Here is a 26,755-nt window from a genome sequence, read left to right on the forward strand (position 1 = left end):
TGCGGGTAGTGCACACCTGCTGCCAGGAGTGGTCTACAGATTCCTGCTTTGGAGGATGTTCTGCAGTGCCAAATAGGGCATCCTACATTGGACCCACTTCACATAGCTGCATGACAATTTGACTATCCATCAAATTGGGGTTGGGTTCAGTAGCACTATCATAGAATCTGTTTTATGTTCCCCTATTCTCAAGCCTTGATCAAATATTTAAAATTGGTTTGGAATCTTCCTGTCAGCTGAAACAAATAGGTATGTTATGCAGCTACTTGCCTTTACTTGTGTAAATTGATGTAAGTTAGAGCTGCTGCCCAAATTTCCACTTCTCCTGGGCTTGGAAGAGAGTGGGCTGAGACAAGCAGGGGGTGTACAAGGAGGTGGGGGAGAAAGAAAACGGTGGGAGAGAGTGTGTGTGGGAGGAAGGAAGGAGTGGGGGGGGGGGGGGGGGGGAGAGTGGGGTAAGGAGAAAGTGAGCGTGGATGGGAGAAGAGGGAGAGCGGCGTATGAGTGTATGTGAGAGAGAGAGAGAGGGTCCTATTCAATCGTGAGCTGAACTTCTGCCACTTATGATCATCCTGCACCATTTACAGCTGTACCTTCAGCCAGCTCAGACCTTTGCTTTGGATAACTCTCCATAAACCCTTCTGCTTCTTCACCTCTGTCACTATCTCTCCCCCTTTAAGACCCTCTTTAAAAGCCACCCCTTTAGTCTCTCCTCCTAATATCTCTGCCTTATCTTGCATTCATATTTCTACTTACACCTCTGAAGTGCCTTGGGATGATTCTCTATGTTAAAGTTGCTGTTTAAAACTGGAGTTAAAAAGCTGGTATCAGTAAAAATGACCTTGAAGCTTTCGGATTATCATAAAACCCAATTAGTTCTTTAATGTTCTTTAGGGAAAAACTCCCGCTGTCCTTTCCCAACCTGGTCTGTAGGTGACTCAAGTACCAAATCAGGTGGTTGTCTCTTAACTGCCCTATGAAGTGGCCTAGCAAAGCCACTAGGCTGTATCAAACCACTCACCTCACTACACAGACTGCAATGGTTCCAGAACGCAGCCCACCACCATTTTCTATGGGCAATAAATTACAGCCTTGCCAGCAACGCCCATATAACAAAGTGCATCAAGAACATTGCTCTAACACAAAATTAGGTTTCTCCAGCAAGTAGGTACCAGGTACAATCCCTGTCTGCTGTTGACTGTTTTCAGCCAGAGTGGAGATTGGAACATATGGCCTCAGTGTTGGGGAAGCAGGAAAAATAAAATGGGAAAAAAATGTTTTAAACTATCCAGAGACCTCGATGGGAAGCATGCAAGGGAAGAGAGGCTTCAGCACAAGTGCAATGCTCTTGCTTTTGATTAACCTATTGTGTAGAAGCCTTGATATCGAGTTACAAGAACAATACCTTGTATTTACACAATGCATTTAATATAGTAAAACATCCCAAGGTGCTTCAAAGGAGCGTTACGAAACAAATTTGACACTGAATTACATAAGGAGAAATCAGGATGAGGACCAAAAGCTTGATCAAACAGGTAGGTTTTAAGGAGCATTTTATAGGAGGAAAGAGAGGAAGCGAGGCAGAGAAGTTTAGGGAGAGAATTCCAGCAGTTGGGATATTGGCAGCTAAAAGCACAACCACCAATGGGGGTGTGATTAAAATTGGGGATGCTCAAGTTACAGCATGGCTACCCGACCCGAACCCGACGACATGTGTAGGGTTGGGTTGCTCTTCCGGGTCCGGCATTCGGGGTCGGGTCGGGTCGGACACAGTGACAGCCAGGACGTCAAGGCGGGAAACGTGCATTTGGACTCTGCACTAGTCTGCAGTGAGCGATTCCATCCAAGGCTCCTATAGAGCACAACTCTCTTCAATAAAGTTGATTATATTCCGGTGGTCGGGTCGGGTCTGGCACGGGAAAAAATGAAAGGACTCGGGCCAGGTCGGGCTGGATGTGGTTCTGTCGGGTTCGGGTCGGGTTTCATTTGCAGACCCAAGCAGGCCTTCAGCTCAAGTCGTCAGAATTAGAAGAGGCCAGATATTTGAGCGTTGTGGAGCTGGAGGGGATTACAGAGATAGGCAAGATAATGGAGGGATTTGAAAACAAGAATGAGAATTTTAAAATTGAGGTGTTGCTTAATGGGGAGCCAATACTGGTCAGTGAGCACTGTGTACAGTTCTGGTCACCACACTATAGGAAGGATGTGATTGCACTGGAGAGGGTGCAGAGGAGATTCACCAGGATGTTGCCTGGGCTGGAACATTTCAACTATGAACAGAGACTGGATAGGCTAGGGTTGTTTTCCTTAGAGCAGAGAAGACTGAGGGGGGGCCTAATTGAGGTATACAAAATTATGAGGAGCATAGATAGGGTAGATAGGAAGAAACTTTTTCCCTTAGCGGAAGGGTCAATAACCAGGGGGCATAAATATAAGGTAAGGGGCAGGAGGTTTAGAGGGGATTTGAGGAAACATTTTTTTACCCAGAGTGTGGTTGGAATCTGGAACGCACTGCCTGAAGAGGTGGTAGAGGCAGGAACCCTCACAACATTTAAGAAGTATTCAGATGACCACTTTTGAAACACCATAGCATACAAGGCTACGGGCCAAGTGTAGGAATATGGGATTAAAATAGATAGGTGCTTGATGGCCAGCACAGACACGGTGGGCCTGTTTCTGTGCTATATAACTCTATGCGAGATGATAGGTGAATGGTACTGGGTTCGAGTTCGGACACAGTATGCAGACCACGTTTATGGAGGATAGAACATGGGAGGCCAGCCAGGAATGTATTGGAAAAATCAAGTCTAGAGGTAACAAAGGCATGAATGAGAGTTTCAGCAGCAAATGAGCTAAGGTTGGGGCCAAGTCAGGCAAGGTTACAGAGGTAGAAGTAGGCAGTCTTAGTTATGGTGCGGTTATGTGGTCGGAGCTTATCTCAAGGTCAAATATGACACCCTGATTGCGAAGAGCCTGGTTTAGCCTCAATTAGTTACCAGGGAGAGGGATGGAGTCAGTTGCTCGGGAATTGTACCTGTGGCAAGGACTGAAAACAATAGCTTCAGTTTTCCTAATATTTAGTTGATAGAAATTTCTGTTCATGCAGTTCTGAAAGTTGATGGTGATGTAGAGCTGGGTGTCGTCAGCATACATGTTGAAAATGACGGCAGTGTTTTCCAATGATGTTGCCAGAGGCAGCATGTAGTTGAAAAATAGGTGGGGCCAAGAATAGGTCCCTGAAGAACGCCAGAGATAACAGGGCAGGAGCAGGAAGAGAAGCCATTGCAAGTGATTCTCTGGCTGGGACTGATAGATAAAAATGGAACCAGGCAAGTCCAGACCCAGACAACTGGATGACAGTGGAGAGATGCTGGAGAAGGATAGAGTGATCAACCTTGTGAAAGGCTGCAGGCAGGTCAAAACAAATGAAGAGGGAAAGTTTACCTTTGTTACAGTTACATAGAATGTCATTTGTAACTTTAAGAGCTTTTTCGGTACTGTGGCAGCGGCAGAAATCTGATTGGAGGAATTCAAACATGGAGATGCTGGAAAGATAGGCACGGATTTGGGCAGCGACAACACATTCAAGGACATGAGAGAAAAGGGAGCTGTAGTTTGGAGCAGTAGTTTGCAAGGAATGAGGGGTCAAATGTTTTTTTTTGAAGAGGGGATGAAAACAGCAGATTTAAAGGTGAGGGGACAGTATCCAAGGAGAAGGAACAGTTAACAATATCAGCAAACATGGGAGCCATGAATGGAAGTTGGGCGGTCAGCAGGTTAGTGGGAATGGGGTTGAGGGAGCAGGAAGTGGATTTCATGGACACGATGAGCTTGGAGAGGGCTGGAGGTGAGATAGAGAGAAACTCGTGGAAGACGCAAGTTCAGCATCCAGTGGCATGAATAATGATCAATGGACTGAAGAGACCATGTAGACGCCTTGAAGCATCGGATTTTAAATTTGAGTGCTGTCTATAACTCAATTTATGAATTGCTTTCAAAAGTAAACTACATTTTTCATTTAGAAACTGTGGAACAACTAACCTGAGTCTGCACCTGTAGAAGCGCTTGAACAAAACACCGTGTAAATGCTTGTATAATGGCAATAATTTTAGGATGCCCATCAGTCTCTAGTAGAATGGCCCTTACAATTTAAAGAGACAAAAATCACACAATTAGCACACATTAATGCCAATCATCCAGTGTTTAATAATGCATTCATGCAAAACAAAATACCTGTTTGTATCCAGAGCTATCTGGTCGTGCTTCACAGAAAGGCAGGAGGAATAATATGTCACCATAAATCGTACAGCTGGCTGCTCTTTAAATTCAGCTGCTTACATCTGGAGACAAGGAATCTTCTCAGTGCCTGCCTTTCTTTAGTCCCAATGAAAAATTAGGTCACAGATAGTTCAAGAGCAACCATAGCTCTTGGTTCAAGTTTTAAAATATAATTGAGAGTGAATTTACACTGTTTGGTAAGTTTCAAATCAAAATTAATTTCCATTTGGCAAAATGAGCACGTTTAACATGTTTTTCTAACCATTTAACTCACTGCTGACTATTTAGCATAAAAAGCACATTGTGCTGCTCTGCATTACACTGCAGGAAAGCAGCAAACAGCTATGCAAATAGAAACTATTCACATTGTTTGTACATCATGGCTAATCATAATGTGCAATTTAGAACCATACTTAGCCTAACATCTGTTCTATCTTGATCCCGATAATTTGGTTGGATCATTCATCTTTTTAATATTACAGGCATGAGAATACACAATAGCATCCAAAGTAAAATGATGGGACTTTCAGAATACCCTTATTTCTTTTGCTAAGGACAAAGTATGTACTGTTGTGAAAAAACATCACCCATTGAAACCAACACCTCCTCCTCCCCATCATCATTTTCAAAAGATTAGCAATACAAAGCTTGTACTGCATCACAACAGATCCATTTAATCATTTCCTTTGTGCTGGTGTGAATAAATCTGCCTTCTACTCTTGCATGAATCATATTTTAAAAAACACCCACATAAGTGGCAGCAGTGATAGCCTTGTCTTGGTGTCCTTCAAAAGCATGAGGTGCTCTGTTTAATTGGCATTTATTTTTGCAAAACTTGCTGCACAATAAAGCTTTGTTTGACAACAAAATAAAGCCAAGCAATGGTGGCTACACCACAGAGGTACATAATTCAAAACCATATTATTTCCAGAAAGGGCACATGACAAAACTCAATACAAGATAAAATGGAAACTGTATTGATTCTAACTTACTAACATTAGAAGTGACCATTGTTCATTGTTTTGGGCACCAGATGGTAGTTTTAGTGCCAGATTGCATTGCAAGTCCAGCTATCCACTGCATACTAAAGAAATAAATGTCTGATATATGCAAATTCTCAGCAGTTAGTGCAAAGACGATACGAATATGCTAAAAACAATAAAAGCATAGCTAGTTATGGCCAGCACTAAAAAACGTATTTTTGTTTATTACCACTGTTCTGTAATATATCTATTCCAATTGAAGATTTTTTTTTTAAAGTGGAAGAATTATTCAGTATTGTTGGTTGAGATTTGCTTATGTTCTTTCTGTACACAGTAAGACGTCTTACTACACTACTTCATTTTATGTCCCAAATATCCCATTTTGTCATTCACCCATTTCTCCCCCCCAAAAATTAGAAATAACGCATTAAAAACTTCTACATTTAGAACAAAGAACAAAGAAAATTACAGCACAGGAACAGGCCCTTCGGCCCTCCAAGCCTACGCCGATCCAAATCCTCTATCTAAACCTGTCGCCTATTTTCTAAGGGTCTGTATCTCTTTACTTCCAGCCCATTCATGTATCTGTCTAGATACATCTTAAAAGACGCTATCGTGCCCGCGTCTACCACCTCCGCTGGTAATGCGTTCCAGGCACCCACCACCCTCTGCGTAAAGAACTTTCCACGCATATCCCCCTTAAACTTTTCCCCTTTCACTTTGAACTCGTGTCCCCTTTTAATTGAATCCCCCACTCTGGGAAAAAGCTTCTTGCTATCCACCCTGTCTATACCTCTCATGATTTTGTACACCTCAATCAGGTCCCCCCTCAACCTCCGTCTTTCTAATGAAAATAATCCTAATCTACTCAACCTCTCTTCATAGCTAGCGCCCTCCGTACCAGGCAACATCCTGGTGAACCTCCTCTGCACCCTCTCCAAAGCATCCACATCCTTTTGGTAATGTGGCGACCAGAACTGCACGCAGTATTCCAAATGTGGCCGAACCAAAGTCCTATACAACTGTAACATGACCTGCCAACTCTTGTACTCAATACCCCGTCCGATGAAGGAAAGCATGCCGTATGCCTTCTTGACCACTCTATTGACCTGCGTTGCCACCTTCAGGGAACAATGGACCTGAACACCCAAATCTCTCTGTACATCAATTTTCCCCAGGACTTTTCCATTTACAGTATAGTTCACTCTTGAATTGGATCTTCCAAAATGCATCACCTCGCATTTGCCCTGATTGAACTCCATCTGCCATTTCTCTGCCCAACTCTCCAGTCTATCTATATTCTGCTGTATTCTCTGACAGTCCCTTTCAGTATCTGCTACTCCACCAATCTTAGTGTCGTCTGCAAACTTGCTAATCAGACCACCTATACTTTCCTCCAAATCATTTATGTATATCACAAACAACAGTGGTCCCAGCACGGATCCCTGTGGAACACCACTGGTCACACGTCTCCATTTTGAGAAACTCCCTTCCACTGCTACTCTCTGTCTCCTGTTGCCCAGCCAGTTCTTTATCCATCTAGCTAGTACACCTTGGACCCCATGCGCCTTCACTTTCTCCATCAGCCTACCATGGGGAACCTTATCAAACGCCTTACTGAAGTCCATGTATATGACATCTACAGCCCTTCCCTCATCAATCAACTTTGTCACTTCCTCAAAGAATTCTATTAAGTTGGTAAGACATGACCTTCCCTGCACAAAACCATGTTGCCTATCACTGATAAGCCCATTTTCTTCCAGATGGGAATAGATCCTATCCCTCAGTATCTTCTCCAGCAGCTTCCCTACCACAGACGTCAAGCTCACCGGTCTATAATTACCTGGATTTTCCCTGCTACCCTTCTTAAACAAGGGGACAACATTAGCAATTCTCCAGTCCTCCGGGACCTCACCCGTGTTTAAGGATGCTGCAAAGATATCTGTTAAGGCCCCAGCTATTTCCCCTCTCGCTTCCCACAGTAACCTGGGATAGATCCCATCCGGACCTGGGGACTTGTCCACCTTAATGCCTTTTAGAATACCCAACACTTCCTCCCTCCTTATGCTGACTTGACCTAGAGTAATCAAACATCTGTCTCTAACCTCAACATCCGTCATGTCCTTCTCCTCGGTGAATACCGATGCAAAGTACTCGTTTAGAATCTCACCCATTTTCTCTGACTCCACGCATAACTTTCCTCCTTTGTCCTTGAGTGGGCCAATCCTTTCTCTAGTTACCCTCTTGCTCCTTATATATGAATAAAAGGCTTTGGGATTTTCCTTAACCCTGTTTGTTAAAGATATTTCATGACCCCTTTTAGCCCTCTTAATTCCTCGTTTCAGATTGCGCCTACAATCCCGATATTCTTTCAAAGCTTCGTCTTTCTTCAGCCGCCTAGACCTTATGTGTGCTTCCTTTTTCCTCTTAGCTAGTCTCACAATTTCACCTGTCATCCATGGTTCCCTAATCTTGCCATTTCTACCCCTCATTTTCACAGGAACATGTCTCTCCTGCATGCTAATCAACCTCTCTTTAAAAGCCTCCCACGTATCAAAAGTGGATTTACCTTCAAACAGCGGCTCCCAATCTACATTCCCCAGCTCCTGCCGAATTTTGGTATAGTTGGCCTTCCCCCAATTTAGCACTCTTCCTTTAGGACCACTCTCGTCTTTGTCCATGAGTATTCTAAAACTTACGGAATTGTGATCACTATTCCCAAAGTAGTCCCCTACTGAAACGTCAACCACCTGGCCCGGCTCATTTCCCAACACCAGGTCCATTATGGCCCCTTCCCGAGTTGGACTATTTACATACTGCTCTAGAAAACCCTCCTGGATGCTCCTTACAAATTCTGCTCCATCTAGACCTCTAACATTAAGTGAATCCCAGTCAATGTTGGGAAAATTAAAATCTCCTATCACCACCACCCTGTTGCTCCTACAGCTTTCCATAATCTGTTTACATATTTGTACCTCTATCTCACGCTCGCTGTTGGGAGGCCTGTAGTACAGCCCCAACATTGTTACCGCACCCTTCCTATTTCTGAGTTCTGCCCATATTGCCTCACAGCTCGAGTCCTCCATAGTGCCTTCCTTCAGCACAGCTGTGATATCCTCTTTGACCAGTAATGCAACTCCTCCACCCTTTTTACCTCCCTCTCTATCCCGCCTGAAGCATCGGTATCCTGGGATATTTAGTTGCCAATCATGCCCTTCCCTTAACCAAGTCTCAGAAATAGCAATAACATCATACTCCCAGGTACTAATCCAAGCCCTAAGTTCATCTGCCTTACCTACTACACTTCTTGCATTAAAACAAATACACCTCAGACCACCAGTCCCTTTTGCTTTCATCATCTGCTCCCTGCCTACTCTTTCCCTTAGTCACGCTGACTAGGGTAGCCTATATTTTATTCAATGCTCTAGTAGCAGATAATGAATTAGTTCTCAGGAGTACTAGCTTCAAATTAGATCAAACTAATCTTAATGATACCAGCCCTGTAACATTTGTTCCTTTACAAAATCATGCCCTGAGTTAAAGGATAATGTCCCCCATTATTTATCAGTTCCGAAGAAGGGTCACTGACCCGAAACGTTAACTCTGCTTCTCTTTCCACAGATGCTGCCAGACCTGCTGAGTGATTCCAGCATTTCTTGTTTTTGTTTCAGATTTCCAGCATCCGCAGTATTTTGCTTTTAAGTTATTTATTATGTTCCATTGTACTCTACCACTAAGCTCCAGATTGCAACCCTGACTTCGATGGCAGCACAATATAATAAAATGGCACTGCTGTCTTTAAGATACCGATCTACCTGGAGTGATTGGTTTCAGTGGTACAACTGAAAGCAGAGGAACCCCAAACTACAATGCAAACATATTTTCTCTGGCATGTGATTCATTGTTAAGAAGGCAATTTCGTAAACAGTCCCTATTCACCCTCGTTTATCTGTCTAAACTGTGGGTACAGAAACAGGTTACTAATCTGGCAGTCACGGTCTCCCTGCATGGACAAATCAAGGTCAGATGGCAAATAATAAAAACAGAAAATGCTGTAATTACTCAACAGGTCTGGCAGCGTCTGTGGGGAGACAAACAGAGTTAACGTTTCAGGTCGATGGTCTTTCATCAGAATTTTTCATTGACCTGAAACGTTAACTCTGTTCCCCTCTTCACAGATGCTGCCAGACCTGCTGAGTATTTCTAGAATTTTTTGTTTCTTTTTCAGATTTTCAGCATCTGCAGTATTTTACTTTTGTATTTGGATTACAAGATTCCTCTTTAATGATCACACATGCAAAGTCTGGGACAGGCTAAATGCGTAGGAAAAGCTACACAGTGATGAAAGACTATGAAGACAGGTGTCCTGAATATCTGCCGCTGAGAAATATCCCATGACAGAGCATAAATTTTGAAAACAAACACATTCATCAACTAAAGGCATATTTGTTTAAAATACAGCCTATACTAGTCAACCTTGAGCATCTGTGATCCATAAATCACATTTCCATGGTCCAGAAACAAAAGAACCAGTGTATGCAATTAATTATTTGATCATCCAAATCTGTAATTATCTTTTCAGCTTTCAATCCTGGTCTTAATTCTGTATTGATCCAGCTCTTGAGGAATTAATCAGCATAGCTTTAACCATTTTTCTTGAAGTCTACTTTATCAAGTCTTCACAAACACTCCAGCTACGTTTATTCAGGAAGTTCTCGCAGGACTTCACGTAAAGAGAGCAAGTACTGTATTACTGTATTTTATTAGAGACCTTATAGGACTCACCAGGAGACAGGGAGTGGTTGGTCATGGCCATCTTACTAGGGTTCTCCTTGGTCGGGAGGAGGCGATGAGGCCAGGGCAGAGCAGCAGCAGCTTCTGTAAGGCAGGGAGAGGCAAAGAGGAGGACGAGGAGGGCTCCAGATTCGTGGTGACCTGCTGTATGCTCCACAATCTGGCAATCATGAGACACAAGCTATTACCACCAGCAATTGTGCCAGAGGATCAAGCTCAGGGGACATAAAAAGAGCAAGACGAGCAAGAAGAGAATGATAAAGTTGAGGAGGAGGCAAACAGGAGGGACCAGGGATATACCAGAGGGCTCCAGGTAGACCACCTGCACTTGGGAGGGATGCTCACCGCCATCAAATTGAAGATTGCTTTTAAAAGCCTTCTGAGCACTGTTGTCACATGCCTTCCCTTTCTCGAGTGAGGATCCATCAGGAAGGCCACTGTCTGCACTCAATCCTTTCAACCTCTTCCTCACAACGAACACAAAAAAAAAAATCTCTAATTCCAGCACTGCATAATTACCAAAATCACTCATGATCTAGAGCAGAAACAAACAATAAAAACATAACACCAACCAATAGCTCTGACAAATGTGAAACTGTTCATCCTGGTGTTTACCCTATAAGTGCCCTTGCCTGCTCTGGTGCTCCTACGAAGTAGAACCCGAGTGGCAGCAGCACACGAGGTGAATCACTGCTGAGGATCTGAAGAGGGCAGTTCAACCGTCCTCCTGTAATGCCCTTGAGAGGCTGTGGCCTCAGACTGCACCGCCTCAGAATGGGCTTCAGTAGTCTGAACCGCCTGGCTGACAGGCAACAGCAAAGGAAATGGTGGAGTGGCAGGGGGGAAGGGAGCAGGAATACTGCCATCCAGAGAAAGGCCAGTAGGTTCCTGCTCCATGATTCCCATGCCACCAGCTCAGAGTATCTGCTCAGCCAGCCTCGTGATCTGCTAGAGGACAGATCTCTGGGCAGCTGAGACACTCTCAAAACCCCTTTCAACCGAGGAGTAAAAAGCCACCAGGACAGCTGCCTGAACTACCATTGCGGCACTTTGTTGTTCCACGAAAGCTGCGATGACTGCAGTGGAAGCTGCAACGTCTATCAGATACTGCATGATATTGAGCTCCGCAGCTTACTGGATGAAATTGCCTGGCTTCTTCACACTGCATCAAGGCACTGGGGCAAACTGAAGGCAGAATTCCCCTAGTCATGACCCAAAAAGCTTTCAGGCAAGCTTTCCATTGCACCAAGGATATTATTTGTCAAACCCATCAGCTTTCTTCTGAAGCTTAGTCTTGCGAGGAACTCATCTGACTCCTCTATAGTGGAATTAGTATTTGACTTTGCCACCCCTTTCTCTTGGGAGCCTGCAATGATAAAGCTAGAAGGGATAGGGTGCAACACGAGTGGCCACTATAGGAGGATGCATGTGGTAAGACCAAATGGAGCTGCGAGGACAAGTTTGGGAATTAGGGATCAGGAATACTTGTGGATATATAAGGAAGCTGAAGTGACTATATAGAGTCATGCGGGGAATTTTATGCAAGCCTGCCTGGAGCGCTGGCCCTCTGGTTTGCTGCCTGGAGCCCGCCTCCAGGCAGCTACATTGTTCCCCAAAGCCTCCAGGGATGTGAAGGCCAACTGGAAAATTTCAGTTGTCCTCCAACAAAAGCCTTAACAAGTCTTTAACAAAGTTAATTGGCTACAGCTGCATGTGTGCAGGTACCCCTGCTGCCCATGCTATAATTCTGAGAATGATTAATAATCATATCCAAATCTTTTACTTTTCTTCTCTTTAATAATAAGTATACATTACATTAATATCCATCTCCCATTCCTACTCAAGTGACGTAATTAATACTCAAGCACTCGGGTTTATTTCTAGAGGGATAGTATTGAAAAGTAAAGAAGTAATGCTAAACTTGTATCAAACCTTGGTTAGACCACAGTTAAAGTGTGTACAGTTCCGGTCAGCATACTAGAAAAAGGATATAAAGGCACTGGAGAGGGTGCAAAAAAGATTTATAAGGATGATACCAGAACAGCAAGGCTATACTTATCAGGAAAGGATGGACAGGTTGAATTTTCTTTCCCTTGAGGGATGACCTAATAGAGGTTTAAAATTATGTAAGGTTTTGTTACAGCAGTTATAATGTTTTCACTTGTGGGGAATGGCAAAACTACAGGCCAATATAAGATAGTAACCAAGAAATCCAACAATGGATTCAGAAAAAAAACTTCTTTATCTGGAAAGTGGTAAGAATGTGGAACTTGCTACTGGGGAAGTAGTTGAGGCAAATAATGTAGATGCATTTGAGGGAGAAGAGAATAGAGGATTACGCTGATATAGTTAGATGAAGAAGGATGGGAGGAGGCTCGAGTGAATCATAAACGACTGGTTGGGCCAAACGGCCTATTTCTGTTCTGTATATTCTATGTAATGTGTCTTAGTTCCTTTGAACTTTAGCAATCTCTCATCACCTAGCTTGATTTCATTAGCAAATTTAGAATATCACCTACCACACAATTCATCAATGAAACAGTAAGGTGCCGAAAACAGATTCCTGGGAATCCCACTGGTCACTGTCCCAAGATAAATCTTTGCCCATTTAACATTCCTTCCAATGTTATTGTCAAACTAATGTTCACGCTAGCTAATTTACCATTAGTTTCACAAGTCCCAACTTTTCTTTAACAGATGTAGATATGGATGTAGAATTTTATTGCCTAGTGCAAATTATCAGAATGCAATGAATAGCCATAGTTTGATTAATAACTCCAAGGACATCATCAATTACTTTGAAAAACCTACAGATTATTCCTTCCAGCCTGTTCATTCGATGAACAATGATACTATACCCTAAAGTTCTCTAGAACATTCTCTCACTACAGTTGTTAGACATACTGCACTTTTTTTGCATTTGAAGAAAGTATACACTATTCTCTGATCCTTGGCTACAGTTTTTGTATTTATGGAACTCAAATTGTTAATCAAAAATATCCAGTCACTGCCTTCTTGCGTTAAAAACAATGGAAGCATCAAGTAATTTCATGTAAGAAATCATATGTTGGCACTAGCTCCTCTTTTTTTTCTCTTTCACATGAATAACCTGCCAACACTGCCTTGGCCTATGCATGCAGAGTGACCACTTGGGTGAGGCACCAGAAGAACCAAGCTTCCAAAAAGGATCTGACAACATTAAAAAGAAAAAAGGGACAAAGTACAGACCACAGATTCTGCCCTGTGATAAAATTTAGCAGAAACCAACATGTTTTTTTGAATTACAATTGTCCTCTACATTAAATAAAGCAATCAAATTCTGAGACTATGAAAAACTTATTGCTGTACAAAATCAATATAAATTCCGCTATGAATTAAATCTTGTTGCCAGTAATATTGATTCTGCTATCAATAGCTTGCACAAAAATATGCATGTCAAAACTTAATCTGACTTAAGGAACTGTGCTCTAGTGCCATCAGAAGTAAAGAGGCAGAGCTGGGTGTCATCCATTGTCACTATAGGCAGGATTTTCCACTCGGACTTAGGAACCCCACTGTCATGGTCAAATAGGGGTTAGAAGCCCACACTACATTTTACACTTAAAATTAAAAAATGGCTTCAACAGCCAGGCCCACCATTGACCGGGGGGGGGGGGGGGGACGGGAATCCCCTCCACAAGACAGCCTATGGCTGCAACTGAAGCCTGGCAGCAAGTTCCCAGCACTCATTCCCATGGCACTCCACTAGTTACAGTTTGCCAACCTGAAAAAGACCCACTTATCCTGACTCTCTGTTTCCTGTTAGTTAGCCAATCTTCTATCCATGCTAATATATTGCCCCAAAACCATCAGCTCTGATTTTGGACAGCAATCTTTTATGTGGCACCTTATCAAATGCCTTTTGGAAATCCAAATACACTGCAACTACTGGTTTCCCCTTTACCCATTCTGCTTGTAAACATCCTCAAAGAACTCCAATAACTAACCGATGGGGGGAATTTTATGGTCCGAATCATACCTTACAATGTCCCAGACACGACCATCACCATCCCTGGGTGTCCTGTCCCACCGGCAGGAAAGACCCAGCAGAGGTGGCGGCACAGTGGTATACAGTCAGGAGGGAGTTGCCCTGGGAGCCCTCAACATTGATTCCAGACCCCATGAAATCTCATGGCATCAGGTCAACTATGGGCAAGGAAACCTCCTGCTGATTACCATCTACAGCCCCCCCTCAGCTGATGAAATAGTACTTCTCCATGTTGACCACCACTTGGAGGAAGCACTGAGGGTGGCAAGGGCACAGAATGTACTCTGGATGGAGGACTTCAATGTCCATCAGCAAAAGTGGCTCAGTAGCACCACTACTGACCGAGCTGGCTAAGTCCTGAAAGACACAGCTGCTAGACTGGGTCTGCAGCAGGTGATGAGGGAACCAACAAGAGGGAAAAATATACTTGACCTCATCCTCAGCAATCTGCAGATGCATCTGTCCATGACAGTATTAGTAGGAGTGACCACCGCACAGTCCTTGTGCAGACGAATTCCCATCTTCACCTTCAGGATACGTTTCATCGTGTTGTGTCCTGCAGAACGGCAGTTCTGATGAAGGGTCACTGACCTGAAAAGTTAACTCTGCTTCTCTCTCCACAGATGCTGCCAGACCTACTGAGGATTTCCAGCATTTCTTATTTTCATTTCGGATTTCCAGCATCTGCAGTATTTTGCTTTTATTAAGCTGGGGGATCAACCCTGGTTCAATGAAGAGTGCAGGAGGGCATGCCAGGAGCAGCAGCAGGCATACTTGCAAATCAGGTATCAACCTGGTGAAGCGACAACCCAGGACAACTTGCGTGCCAAATAGCATAAGCAGCATGCGATAGACAGAGCTATGCGATCCCACAACCATCGGATCAGATCTACGCTCTGCAGTCCTGCCACATCCAGTCGTAAATGGCGGAGGACAATTAAACAACTAACAGGAGGAGGTGGCTCCACATACATCCCCATCCTCAATGATGGGGGGAGCCCAGCACATCAGTGCAAAAGAAAAGGCTGAAGCATTTGCAACAATCTTCAGCCAGAAGTGGCGAGTTGATGATCGATCTTGGCCTCCTCCTGAAGTTCCCAGCATCTCAGATGCCAGTCTTCAGCCAATTCGATTCACTCCACGTGATATCAAGAAACGACTGAAGCCACTGGATACTGCAAACACTATGGGCCCTGACAACATTCCGGCAATAGTACTGAAGACCTGTGCCCCAGAACTTGCTGCGCCCCTAGCCACGCTGTTCCAGTACAGCTACAACACTGGCATCTACCTAGTAATGTGGAAAATTGCCCAGGTATGTCCTGTACACAAAAATCAGGACAAATCCAACCCAGCCAATTACCGCCCCATCAGCCTACTCTCGATCATCAATAAAGCGATAGAAGGTGCATTGACAGTGCTATCAAGCGGCACTTGCTTAGCAATAACCTGCTCAGTGACGATCAGTTTGGGTTCCACCAGGGCCACTCAGCCCCTGACCTCATTAGAGCCTTGGTTCAAACATGGACAAAAGAGCTGAACTCCAGTGGTGAGGTGAGAGTGACAGCCCTTGACATCAAGGCAGCATCTGACTGAATATGGCATCAAGGAGCCCTAGCAAAACTGAGTCAATGGGAAACAGGGGGAAAACTCTCTGCTGGTTGGAATCGTACCTAATGCAAAGGAAGATGGTTGTGGTTGTTAGAGGTCAGTCATCTCAGTTCCAGGACATGACTGCAGCAGTTCCTCATGGTCGTGTCCGAAACCCAACCATCTTCAGCTGCTTCATCAATGACCTTTCTTCAATCATAAGGTCAGAAGTGGGGATGTTTGCTGATGATTGCACAATGTTCAGCACCATTCGCAACTCCTCAGATACCGAAGCAGTCCGTGTAGAAATGCAGCAAGACCTGGACAATATCCAGATTTGGGCTGATAAGTGCCACATAGCATTCGCGCCACACGAGTGCCAGGCAATGACCATCTCCAACAAGAGAGAATCTAACCATCTCCCCTTGACATTCAATGGCATTACGATTGCCGAATCCCCCACTTTCAACATCCTGGGGGTTACCACTGACCAGAAATTGAACTGGAGTAGCTACAAGAGCACGTCAGAGGCTAGGAATCCTGCAGCGAGTAACTCACCTCCTGACTCCCCAGTGCCTGTCCACCATCTATGAGGCACAAGTCAGGAGGGTGATGAAATACTCTCCACTTGCCTGGATGGGTGCAGCTCCAACAACACTCAAGAAGCTCAACACCAGCCAGGACAAAGCAGCCCGCTTGATTGGCATCCCATCCACAAACATTCACTCCCTCCACCACCGACGCATAGTGGTAGCAGTGTGTACCATCGGGATTGTAGGCGCAATGTGAAACAAGGAATTAAGAGGGCTAAAAGGGGTCATGAAATATCTTTAGCAAACAGGGTTAAGGAAAATCCCAAAGCCTTTTATTCATATATAAGGAGCAAGAGGGTAACTAGAGAAAGGATTGGCCCACTCAAGGACAAAGGAGGAAAGTTATGCGTGGAGTCAGAGAAAATGGGTGAGATTCTAAACGAGTACTTTGCATCGGTATTCACCGAGGAGAGGGACATGACGGATGTTGAGGTTAGGGACAGATGTTTGATTACTCTAGGTCAAGTCGGCATAAGGAGGGAGGAAGTGTTGGGTATTCTAAAAGGCATTAAGGTGGACAAGTCCCCAGGTCCGGATGGGATCTATCCGAGGTTACTGTGGGAAGCGAGAGAGGAAATAGCTGGGGCCTTAACAGATATCTTTGCAACATCCTTAAACACGGGTGAGGTCCCAGAGGACTGGAGAATTGCTAATGCTGTCCCCTTGTTTAAGGAGGGTAGCAGGGATAATCTAGGTAATTATAGACCGGTGAGCCTGACGTCAGTGGTAGGGAAGCTGCTGGAGAAGATACTGAGGGATAGGATCTATTCCCATCTGGAAGAAAATGGGCTTATCAGTGATAGGCAACATGGTTTTGTGCAGGGAAGGTCATGTCTTACCAACTTAATAGAATTCTTTGAGGAGGTGACAAAGTTGATTGATGAGGGAAGGGCTGTAGATGTCATATACATGGACTTCAGTAAGGCGTTTGATAAGGTTCCCCATGGTAGGCTGATGGAGAAAGTGAAGGCGCATGGGGTCCAAGGTGTACTAGCTAGATGGATAAAGAACTGGCTGGGCAACAGGAGACAGAGAGTAGCAGTGGAAGGGAGTTTCTCAAAATGGAGACGTGTGACCAGTGGTGTTCCACAGGGATCCGTGCTGGGACCACTGTTGTTTGTGATATACATAAATGATTTGGAGGAAAGTATAGGTGGTCTGATTAGCAAGTTTGCAGACGACACTAAGATTGGTGGAGTAGCAGATACTGAAGGGGACTGTCAGAGAATACAGCAGAATATAGATAGACTGGAGAGTTGGGCAGAGAAATGGCAGATGGAGTTCAATCAGGGAAAATGCGAGGTGATGCATTTTGGAAGATCCAATTCAAGAGTGAACTATACAGTAAATGGAAAAGTCCCGGGGAAAATTGATGTACAGAGAGATTTGGGTGTTCAGGTCCATTGTTCCCTGAAGGTGGCAGCGCAGGTCAATAGAGTGGTCAAGAAGGCATACGGCATGCTTTCCTTCATTGGACGGGGTATTGAGTACAAGAGTTCGCAGGTCATGTTACAGTTGTATAGGACTTTGGTTCGGCCACATTTGGAATACTGTGTGCAGTTCTGGTCGCCACATTACCAAAAGGATGTGGATGCTTTGGAGAGGGTGCAGAGGAGGTTCACCAGGATGTTGCCTGGTATGGAGGGCGCTAGCTATGAAGAGAGGTTGAGTAGATTAGGATTATTTTCATTAGAAAGATGGAGGTTGAGGGGGGACCTGATTGAGGTGTACAAAATCATGAGGTATATAGACAGGTTGGATAGCAAGAAGCTTTTTCCCCAGAGTGGGGGATTCAATTACTAGGGGACACGAGTTCAAAGTGAAAGGGGAAAGGTTTAGAGGGGATATGCGTGGAAAGTTCTTTACGCAGAGGGTGGTGGGTGCCTGGAACGCGTTGCCAGCGGAGGTGGTAGACGCGGGCATGATCGCGTCTTTTAAGATGTATCTAGACAGATACATGAATGGGCAGGAAGTAAAGAGATACAGACCCTTAGAAAATAGGCGACAGGTTTAGATAGAGGATCTGGATCAGCGTAGGCTTGGAGGGTCGAAGGGCCTGTTCCTGTGCTGTAATTTTCTTTGTTCTTTACAAGATGCACTGCAGCAATGCTCCAAGACAACTCAGGAGCATCTTCCAAACCCGCGACCTCTACCACCAAGAGGGACAAGGGCAGTAGATGCTTGGGAACACCACCCCACCAAACCACACAACATTCTGACTTGGAACTATATCGCCGTTCCTTCACTGTCTCTGGGTCAAAATCCTGGAACTCCCTTCCTAATAGCACTGTGGGTGTACCTATCCCACATGGACTGCAGCAGTTCAAGACGGCAGCACGCCACCACCTTCTCATGGGCAATAAATGCTGGCCTGGCCAGTGACACCCACATCCAATGAAAGGAATATAAAAAAAAAACTCCCCCACATCAGGTTTGGAGGTTGGGACAGCATGTAATTGGGCAGGATGGTGGAGGGGGAGGGGTGGAGCGACCCCTCCAGCTTCCCGCCTCCGCCAAATTTAAGTCCAGTGCCTATAAACGGCCTTCCCCCACCGCCGCCAATTCAGGCCATTAAGTGGGAAATTAATGCTCAATCAAGGGCATCATCCCGCTGCTATTAGCCCAGCGGCGGGCGGGCCTGTCACACGGGAAGCAAGGCAAGAAAAACTGTGCAGGTTGCTTGTCAGCTCAGGGGTTGCTGGTCCCTCATTCAAAGACACTTATTGCACTGCTCCTCAGCCTCAGGTGGGTGCTCCACCAGAGGCAGTCACTGCTTCCACAGTGGTGCTGCTCATTTAAAGAGCTGCTAGCCTCTGGTTGGCAGTCAGGTTGCAGAGGGCGGGACTTCCGTCGCTGGGTTCCTTGATCCTATGGCACTTGATTCAGCGGGCTTCCCACAGAAGGGGTGACGTGGGGTTCTCAGCTGCGCTTTTGCCAGGGGTCAAGACGTCCGTCGCCCGGATAATATCCCAGCCATAGTTTTCTGCTTTCTGTCTCCCTCTTTTCTTGAATAGAGGTGTTACGTTTGCATTTTTCCAATCCACTGGGAAGTTTCTGGAATCTAGGGAATTTTGGAAGATTAGAGTCAATGCATCCACTATCTATGCAGCCAGTTCTTTTAAGGTCCTAGGATGCAGGCTATCAGATTTTTAAAATTCATTTTTAGAATGTGAACATTGCTGGCAAGGCCAGCATTTATTGCCCACTCCCAATTGCCCTTAAGAAAGTGATGGTGAGCCACCTTCTGGAACCGCTGCAGTCCATGTAGTGGAGGTACACCCACAATCAAGGGGATGTGTCAGTCTTTAGTCCCATTAGTTTAGCCTTGTCCTTTTTCTCTAGTGATAATGATTGTTTCAAGTTCCTCCCTCCCTTTTGCCCCCTGATTTTCAACCATTATTGGAATGTTTTTAATGCCTTCTACCATGAAAACAGATGCAAATAATTTTTCAAAGTCTCTGCCATTTCCTTCTTTCCCATTAATTCCCCAATCGCATCCTTTATAGGACCAAAGTTTACTTTAGCTACTCTCTTCCTTTTTACATACTTGAATATACGAACATATGGATTGGGAGAAGTAGGCCATTCGGCCCCTCTAGCCGGCTCTGCCATTCAATAAGGTCATGGCTGATCTGTTTGTGTCTCGAATTCCACACTCCCATCTAGCCCCGATAACCTTTGATGCCCTTGTCTAACAAGAATCTATCTACCACCGCCTTGAAAATATTCAATGACCCCTCCTCCACCACCTTCTGAGGCAGAGTGTTCCAAAGTTGCACAACCCTCAGGAAAAAAAAATTCTCATCTCTGTCCTAAAAGGGTGACTGCTAATTTTAAAACAGTGGACTCTCCAACAAGAGGAAACATCCTCTCCACATCCACCCTGTCAAGACCGTTCAGGATCTTATAAACTTCAATCAAGTCTCCCCTCACTCTTCTAAACTCTAGGGAAAACAACCCTGTCCAACCTTTCTTCATAAGACAACCCGCTCATTCTGGGTATCAATCTAGTAAACTCCTCTGAACCACCTCCAACACATTTATATCCTTCCTTAAATAAAGAGACCAAAACTGCACACAGTATTTGAGATGTGGTCTCACCAATGCCCTGTATAACTGAAGCATAACATCCTTACTGTTATTTTCAATTCCTCTCGTAATAAAGGATAGCATTCCATTAGCTTTCTTTATTACTTGCAGTACCTGCATTTGTGACTCATGCACTAGAACACCTAGCTCCCTCTGCACCTCGGAATTCTGCAGTCTTCTCCGTTTAAGTAATACTCTGCTTTTTTAATTCTTCCTGCCAAAGTAAGCAACTTCACATTTTCCCACATTATATTCCATCTGCCAGATTTTTGCCCACTCACTCAACCTATCAGTCTGCAACCTCCTTCTGTCATCTTCACAATGTACTTTCCTACTTATATTTGTCATCTGCAAATTTAGCTACCATACCATCGCTCCCTTCATCTAAGTCATTGATATAAATTGTAAAAATCTGAGGCCCCAGCACAAACCCCTGTGGGTCTCCACTCGTCACATACTGCCAATCAGAAAAGGATCAATTTATGTACACTCTCCGTATTCTGCCAGCCAGCCAATCTTCTATCCATGCTAATATGTTAACCCCATACACCAGGAGCTCCTATTTTGCGCAATCACCTTTTACTTGTCAAATGCCTTCTGAAAATCCCAGTACAGTAGGGCAATGGACTCCCCTTTATCCACAGGCATGTTATTCCTTCAAAGAACTCCAATAAATTGGTTAAACATGATTTCCCTTTCACAAAACCATGCTGACTATTCCCAATTACCTTGAGTTTTTCTAAGTGCCCAGCTATAGCCTCCTTAATAATCAATTCTAACATCTTCCCCATGACAGACGTCAAGCTAACTGGCCTATAGTTACCTGCTTTCTGCCTCTCCCCCTTCTTGAATAGAGGGGTTATATGAAGAAGCGTCAAACTGAAGAATAGAGTGAAACAGGGTTCTGTTCTAGCCCCCACTCTGTTTGGCACCTTCTTCTCCATGGTCCTGACCTTTGCCTTCCCTGCAGATATGGAAGAAGTCTACTTGCACACTAAATCAGATGGCAAGCTCTACAATCTATCAGGGCTGAAAGCAAAAGCAAAAACAAAAACACATCACGTCCTGATCAGAGAACTCCTCTACATGATGAAACTGCGCTAGTCGCTCACATGGAAACCCAGCTACAAAGACTCATGGACTGTCTCTCCCAGGCCGGTAGCTTGTTCTCCTTGACTATAAGCATCAAGAAAACCGTGGTCATGGGACAAGGTGTTGCATCGTCGCTCCTGATCTCACTAAGTAACCCCCCACTGTAAGTGGTTAGCTAATTCTGCTACCTTAGGTCCACGGTGACGGACAATCTGCCCCTTAATGCAGAGCTCGATACACACATAGGGAAAGCAGCTACCAACTTTAGCTGACTAGCGAAACGTACATGGAGTAACACCAAGCTGACGGTTTATAAGGCTTGTGTTCTCAGCACCTTGCTGTATGGCTGGGAAACATGGGCACCATACAGCTATCAGGAAAAGAAACTCAATAATTTCCATCTTCGCTGTCTGCAGCGCATTATGGGTATATCCTGGCAAGACAAAATCACAAATGCTGCAGTCCTCTCAAAGACAGCGCTCCCAAGTGTGTTGGCACTAATCAAACAGAGGTGGCTTTAGTGGATTGGGCACGACCGCAGGATGGAAGGCAGTCACATACACAAGGACCTTCTGTATGGCAAGGTAGCCGGGGACAGACGACCAATGGGGTGCCCAAAGCTCCGCTTCAAGGATGCTTGTAAGCTAGACATGAAGGCCCGAAATATCGACTATCGCACCTGAGAGTCATTAGCTGGTGAAAGAGGGAAATCGCATAACCAGTAGCTACAGCAGCTTGGCAACAGGCACCGTCAAAAGCAACAGCTCAGTGTCACTTGGCAGCTTCACATGCGACACCTGTGGCAGAAGCTGCCTTTCAAGGATTGGCCTTCACAGTCTTCAGTAAATATGCACCAAAATAGCTTTCGTAAATGGAAGGATTCCAAACAATCAGAAGCTCTCATTGTCTGTTTTTATATTTCTTGCTCGTTTAATCTCAGCCCAGTTTCTCCCTCTTTTTTAAGTCATCATTTGCTGGTTTCTAAAATGTTTTCAATTCTCTGGCCTACCGCTAATCTTTGCAACATTGTATGCCTTTTCTTTCAATTTGATACCATCCTGAACTTTCTTAACCACAGATGGCTCATCCTTTTTGTAGCGTTTTTCTTTCTTAATGGAATATATCTTTCTTGAGAGTTATGAAGTATCTCCTTAAGTGTCTGTCACTGCTCATCTACCATCTTAACTTTTAACCTATTTTCCCAGTCCACTTTAGCCAACTCTGTTGTCATACTTTTGTAACTGCCTTTATTTAAGTCTAAGACACTAGCTTCAGACCCAAATTTTACACCCTCAAACTGAATATGAAATTCTATCATGTTATGATCACTCTTGACCAGAGGATCCTTTAGAGTCATACTGTGAGATTAATTAATCCTGTTTCATTACACATTTCCAGGTCTAAAATAGCTTCTTCCCTGGTTGGTCCCACAGTGTTTTGTTCTAAGAAACTATCCCAATTACACTCTATGAGCTCGTCTTCAAGGCTTCCTTTGCCAATTTTATTTGTCCAATGTATATGAAGGTTAAGGTCACCCACGATTATTGCTGTACCTTCTATTGCAACCTGTCCTCATAACTTAATCCGACAAACCCCAGTATCATTCTGGTGAATCTGCGTTGTACATCCTTCAAGGCCAATGGATCATTCCTGAGGATGAACGTGAGTGAGAGTATTAGGGGTGCACAGAATGGAGATGTAATCAGAGTGTGAAGGCGGAAATTTGGTTTACGTGGCAAGTTCTGGTAAGTTTTTCTCAGGTTCAATTTAGATTAAGAGTCAGCTTTGACATTGAACTTTCAAGCTTCAAGTTAGTTAAATTGCCTTGTTAAACAGACAGCTGCCTGGCAATCAGCTGAAAGTAGTTGGTTCAATAGGTGTTAATAACTGCAGCAGCTGGCTTGTGACACATCAGAGGCTCTATAAAAGCAGTCAGTGAGACACAGTCAGAGTGTGAAGGTGGGAATTTGGTTCATACGGGAATTCAGTGCAAGGAGGGAAAAAGGAATTGACGTGTGACATTCCAGCATAGCAGATAAGTGATTGGTTGGTGAACATTTTCCCTTTTTTCTCATATCCAAACTAAGGAATTTTAATTGGGGTTAGTGTAACATTAATTGGAATAATAAGAATCTTCTGAGACTGAGGTAATTAAATTGTAATGTATTATTAGTAATTGTAGGGTTTACCAGCAATAGTAAAGCTTATTAGGAGTGGGGCTTAGTAGTTATGGGGTTTATTAACTATAAATTAATTAATCAAATAGTTAAAGCAGAATAAAGATGGCAAGGCTGGAGATGTGCTGCAGCTGTAGCATATGGCAGCTGGTGGATACAAGTGTGATCCACAGCAACCACATCTACAGTAAGTATCTGCAGCTTGAGGAGCTTCAGGTCAGAGTGAATGAGCTGCAGGCCAAGCACCCACAGGATAGTGTCTTCTGATTTGGTCAGGGACAGGAGGGTGTGACTGAATGAGGCAGGTAAGGGGATCCAGAAGGAAGAAGTAGAGGAGCCTCAGCCCTTGCAATTGTCCAACAGATCTGAGGTTCTTGCAGCTTGTATGAATGAGAACAAGGGCTGCAGGGTGGATGAGTGAACTGAGCATAGCACCATGGTACTGGAAGCCATTCAAACAGGGGCAATAAATAGGAATGTAGGGGACAGTACAGTCAGGGGGACAGACACAGTTCTCTGCAGGCAGGAGTGAGAGTCCAGAAGGCTGTGTTGCCTGCCCGGTGCCAGGGCTTGGGACATCTGGTCAAGGCTGGACAGCAACCTGCAGTGGGATGGGGGAGGATCTAGTTGTGGTCCACATGGGTACCAATGACATAGATAGGACTAGGAGAGAGGCTCTGCATGGACAGTATGAGCAGCTAGGCGCTAAATTAAAAAGCAGAACCTCAAAGGTAATAATCTCTGGGTTATTACCTGAGCCATGAGCAAATTGGAGTAGAGTAAATAAGATTAAAGAGTTAAATGCATGGCTCAAAGATTGGTGTAGCAGAAATGGGTTCCGATTCATAGCAGCAGTACTGAGGGGAAATGGAAGCTGTACCGTTGAGACGGTCTTTACCTGAAAAAAAGAGGGAGGGGTTTATAGGCCACCAAACAGTAGTGGTAATGTTGGGCATTGTATAAATCAGGAAATTACAGGTGCAAGTACCATGTGTAACACAGTAATAATGGGCAATTTCAATTTACATATAGACTGGGTAAACCTAATCTGCACCAATGCTGTGGAGGATGAATTCCTAGAGTGTGTACAAGATGGGTTTTTGGAGCAGAACATTAAAGAACCAAGTAGGGATTGTGCTATTTTATATTTTGTATTATGTAATGAGAAAGGGCTAATTAATAACCTTGGGAAATAGTGACCATAATATGATAGTTTTACATTAAGTTTGAAAGTGATGTAGTTCATTCTGAAAGTAGAGTCTTAAATCTTCACAAAGGAAACTATGAAGGTATGAGGAGCATGTTGGCTATGGTGGATTGGGAAAATTCACAAAAATTTGACAGTTGACAGGCAATGGCTAGTGTTTAAAGTAGTATTACATGGTCTACAACAAATATACATTTCTCTAAGACACAAAATCCCAACAGGAAAAATGAATCAACTATGGCTAACTATAAAGAAGTTAAAGATTGCATTAGATCAAAAGAAGTGGCTTATAAGGTTGCGAGAAAAAGTGGTAAGCCAGAGGATTTGGAGCAATTTAGAATCCAGCAAAGGATGACCAAGAAACTAAAGAAAGGGAAAAGAGAATATGAAGGTGGACTGTGAAAACTTGTTTAGGTATGTGAAAAGGAAAAGATTAGCAAGGGCAAATGTGGGTCCATTACAGGCAGAGACAGGAGAATTTATAAACTGAGAACAGGGAAATGGCGGAGAAACTAAACAATTACTTTGTCTGTCTTCAGAGGAAGGTACAGAAAATCTTCCAGAAATACTAGGGAATTAAGGAACATGTGAAAATGAGGAATGGAAAGAAATTAGTATTAATAGAGGTAGTACTTGAAAAATTAACTGGATTGAAAGTTGATAAATCCCTTGGACCAGATGAGCTACATCCCAGAGTGTTGAAGGAGGTGGCTACAGAGATAGTGGATGCGTTGGTGGTTATCTTTCGAAATTGTATAGATTCTGGAAGGGTTCCTGCAGACTGGAAAGTAGCAAATGTAACACCACTAATTAAGAAAGAAGGAAGACCGAAAATGGGGAACTACAGACCTGTTAGTTTGAAGTTAATAGTAGGGAAAATGTTAGAATCTATTATAAAAGATGTGACAACTAGACACTTGGAAAATATGACTGGGCAGACTCAACATGGATTTATGAAAGGGAAATCATGTTTGACAAACCTGTTGGTGTTTTTTGATACTTTTAGCATGGTGCATGTGGTGTATTTTGATAAGGTCCCACATAGAAGGTTAGTAAACAAAATTAGAGCACATGGGATTGGGGGTAATATACTGCTATGGATTGAGAACTGGTTAACAGACAGAAAACAGTTGGAATAAATAGGTCATTCTTAGGTTGACAGGCTGGTACTAGTGGAGTACTGCAAGGATCAGTACTGGGACCACAGCTGTTCACAATCTATATATAAATGATTTGAATGTGGGGACCAAATGTAATATTTCCAAATTTGCCGATGAGACAAAAGTAAGAGGGAATGTAAGTTGTGAGAAGGATGCAAGAATGCTTCAAGGGGACTTGGAGAGGCTAAGTGAATGGGCAAGAACACGGCAGATGGAATATAATGTGAATAAGTGTGAAGTTATCCACTTTGATAGAAAAACAGAAAGGTGGAGTATTTCTTAAATGGTGAGATTGGGAAGTGTTGATGTCCAAAGGGACCTGGTATCCTTTTTCTTAAGTCACTAAAAGCTAGCATGTAGGTGCAGCAAGCAGTTAGGAAGGCAAATGGTATGTTGGCCTTCATCACAAGGGGTTTTCAGTAAAGGAGTAAAGATGTCTTGCTGCAATTATATAAAGCCTTGGTGAGACCATACCTTGAATATTATATACAGATTTGGTCTCCTAATCTAATCTAAGGAAGAATATACTTTCCATAGAGGGAATGCAACGGAGGTTCACCAGACTAATCCCTGGGATGGCGGGAGTATCTTATGAGGAGAGATTGAGGAAACTGGGCCTGTATTTAGAGTTTCTCATTGAAACCTACAAAATTCCTACAGGGCATAACAGGGTGGATGGAGATCAGATGTTTCCTCTGGCTGTTAAGTTTAGAACCAAGGGACATAAGCTGGAATTTTACGTTGGGCGTAAGGCCCACCCACCAG

The 26,755-nt window shown here is 43.9% G+C and overlaps 1 protein-coding gene across 2 annotated transcripts in view; it reads right to left on the reverse strand.

The window, feature by feature from the left end:
- Positions 1–26,755, reverse strand: part of fancc (FA complementation group C) — a 221,779-nt gene that overhangs the window by 48,975 nt on the left and 146,049 nt on the right. For both annotated transcript variants that reach the window (XM_068030085.1, XM_068030084.1), the window contains exon 10: positions 4,042–4,141. In XM_068030085.1, the coding sequence (XP_067886186.1) occupies positions 4,042–4,141 (100 nt within the window). The remainder of the gene's footprint in view (positions 1–4,041; positions 4,142–26,755) is intronic.

The sequence above is a fragment of the Heterodontus francisci genome, chromosome 4 (assembly GCF_036365525.1).
Source record: "Heterodontus francisci isolate sHetFra1 chromosome 4, sHetFra1.hap1, whole genome shotgun sequence".
NCBI lineage: Eukaryota > Metazoa > Chordata > Chondrichthyes > Heterodontiformes > Heterodontidae > Heterodontus > Heterodontus francisci.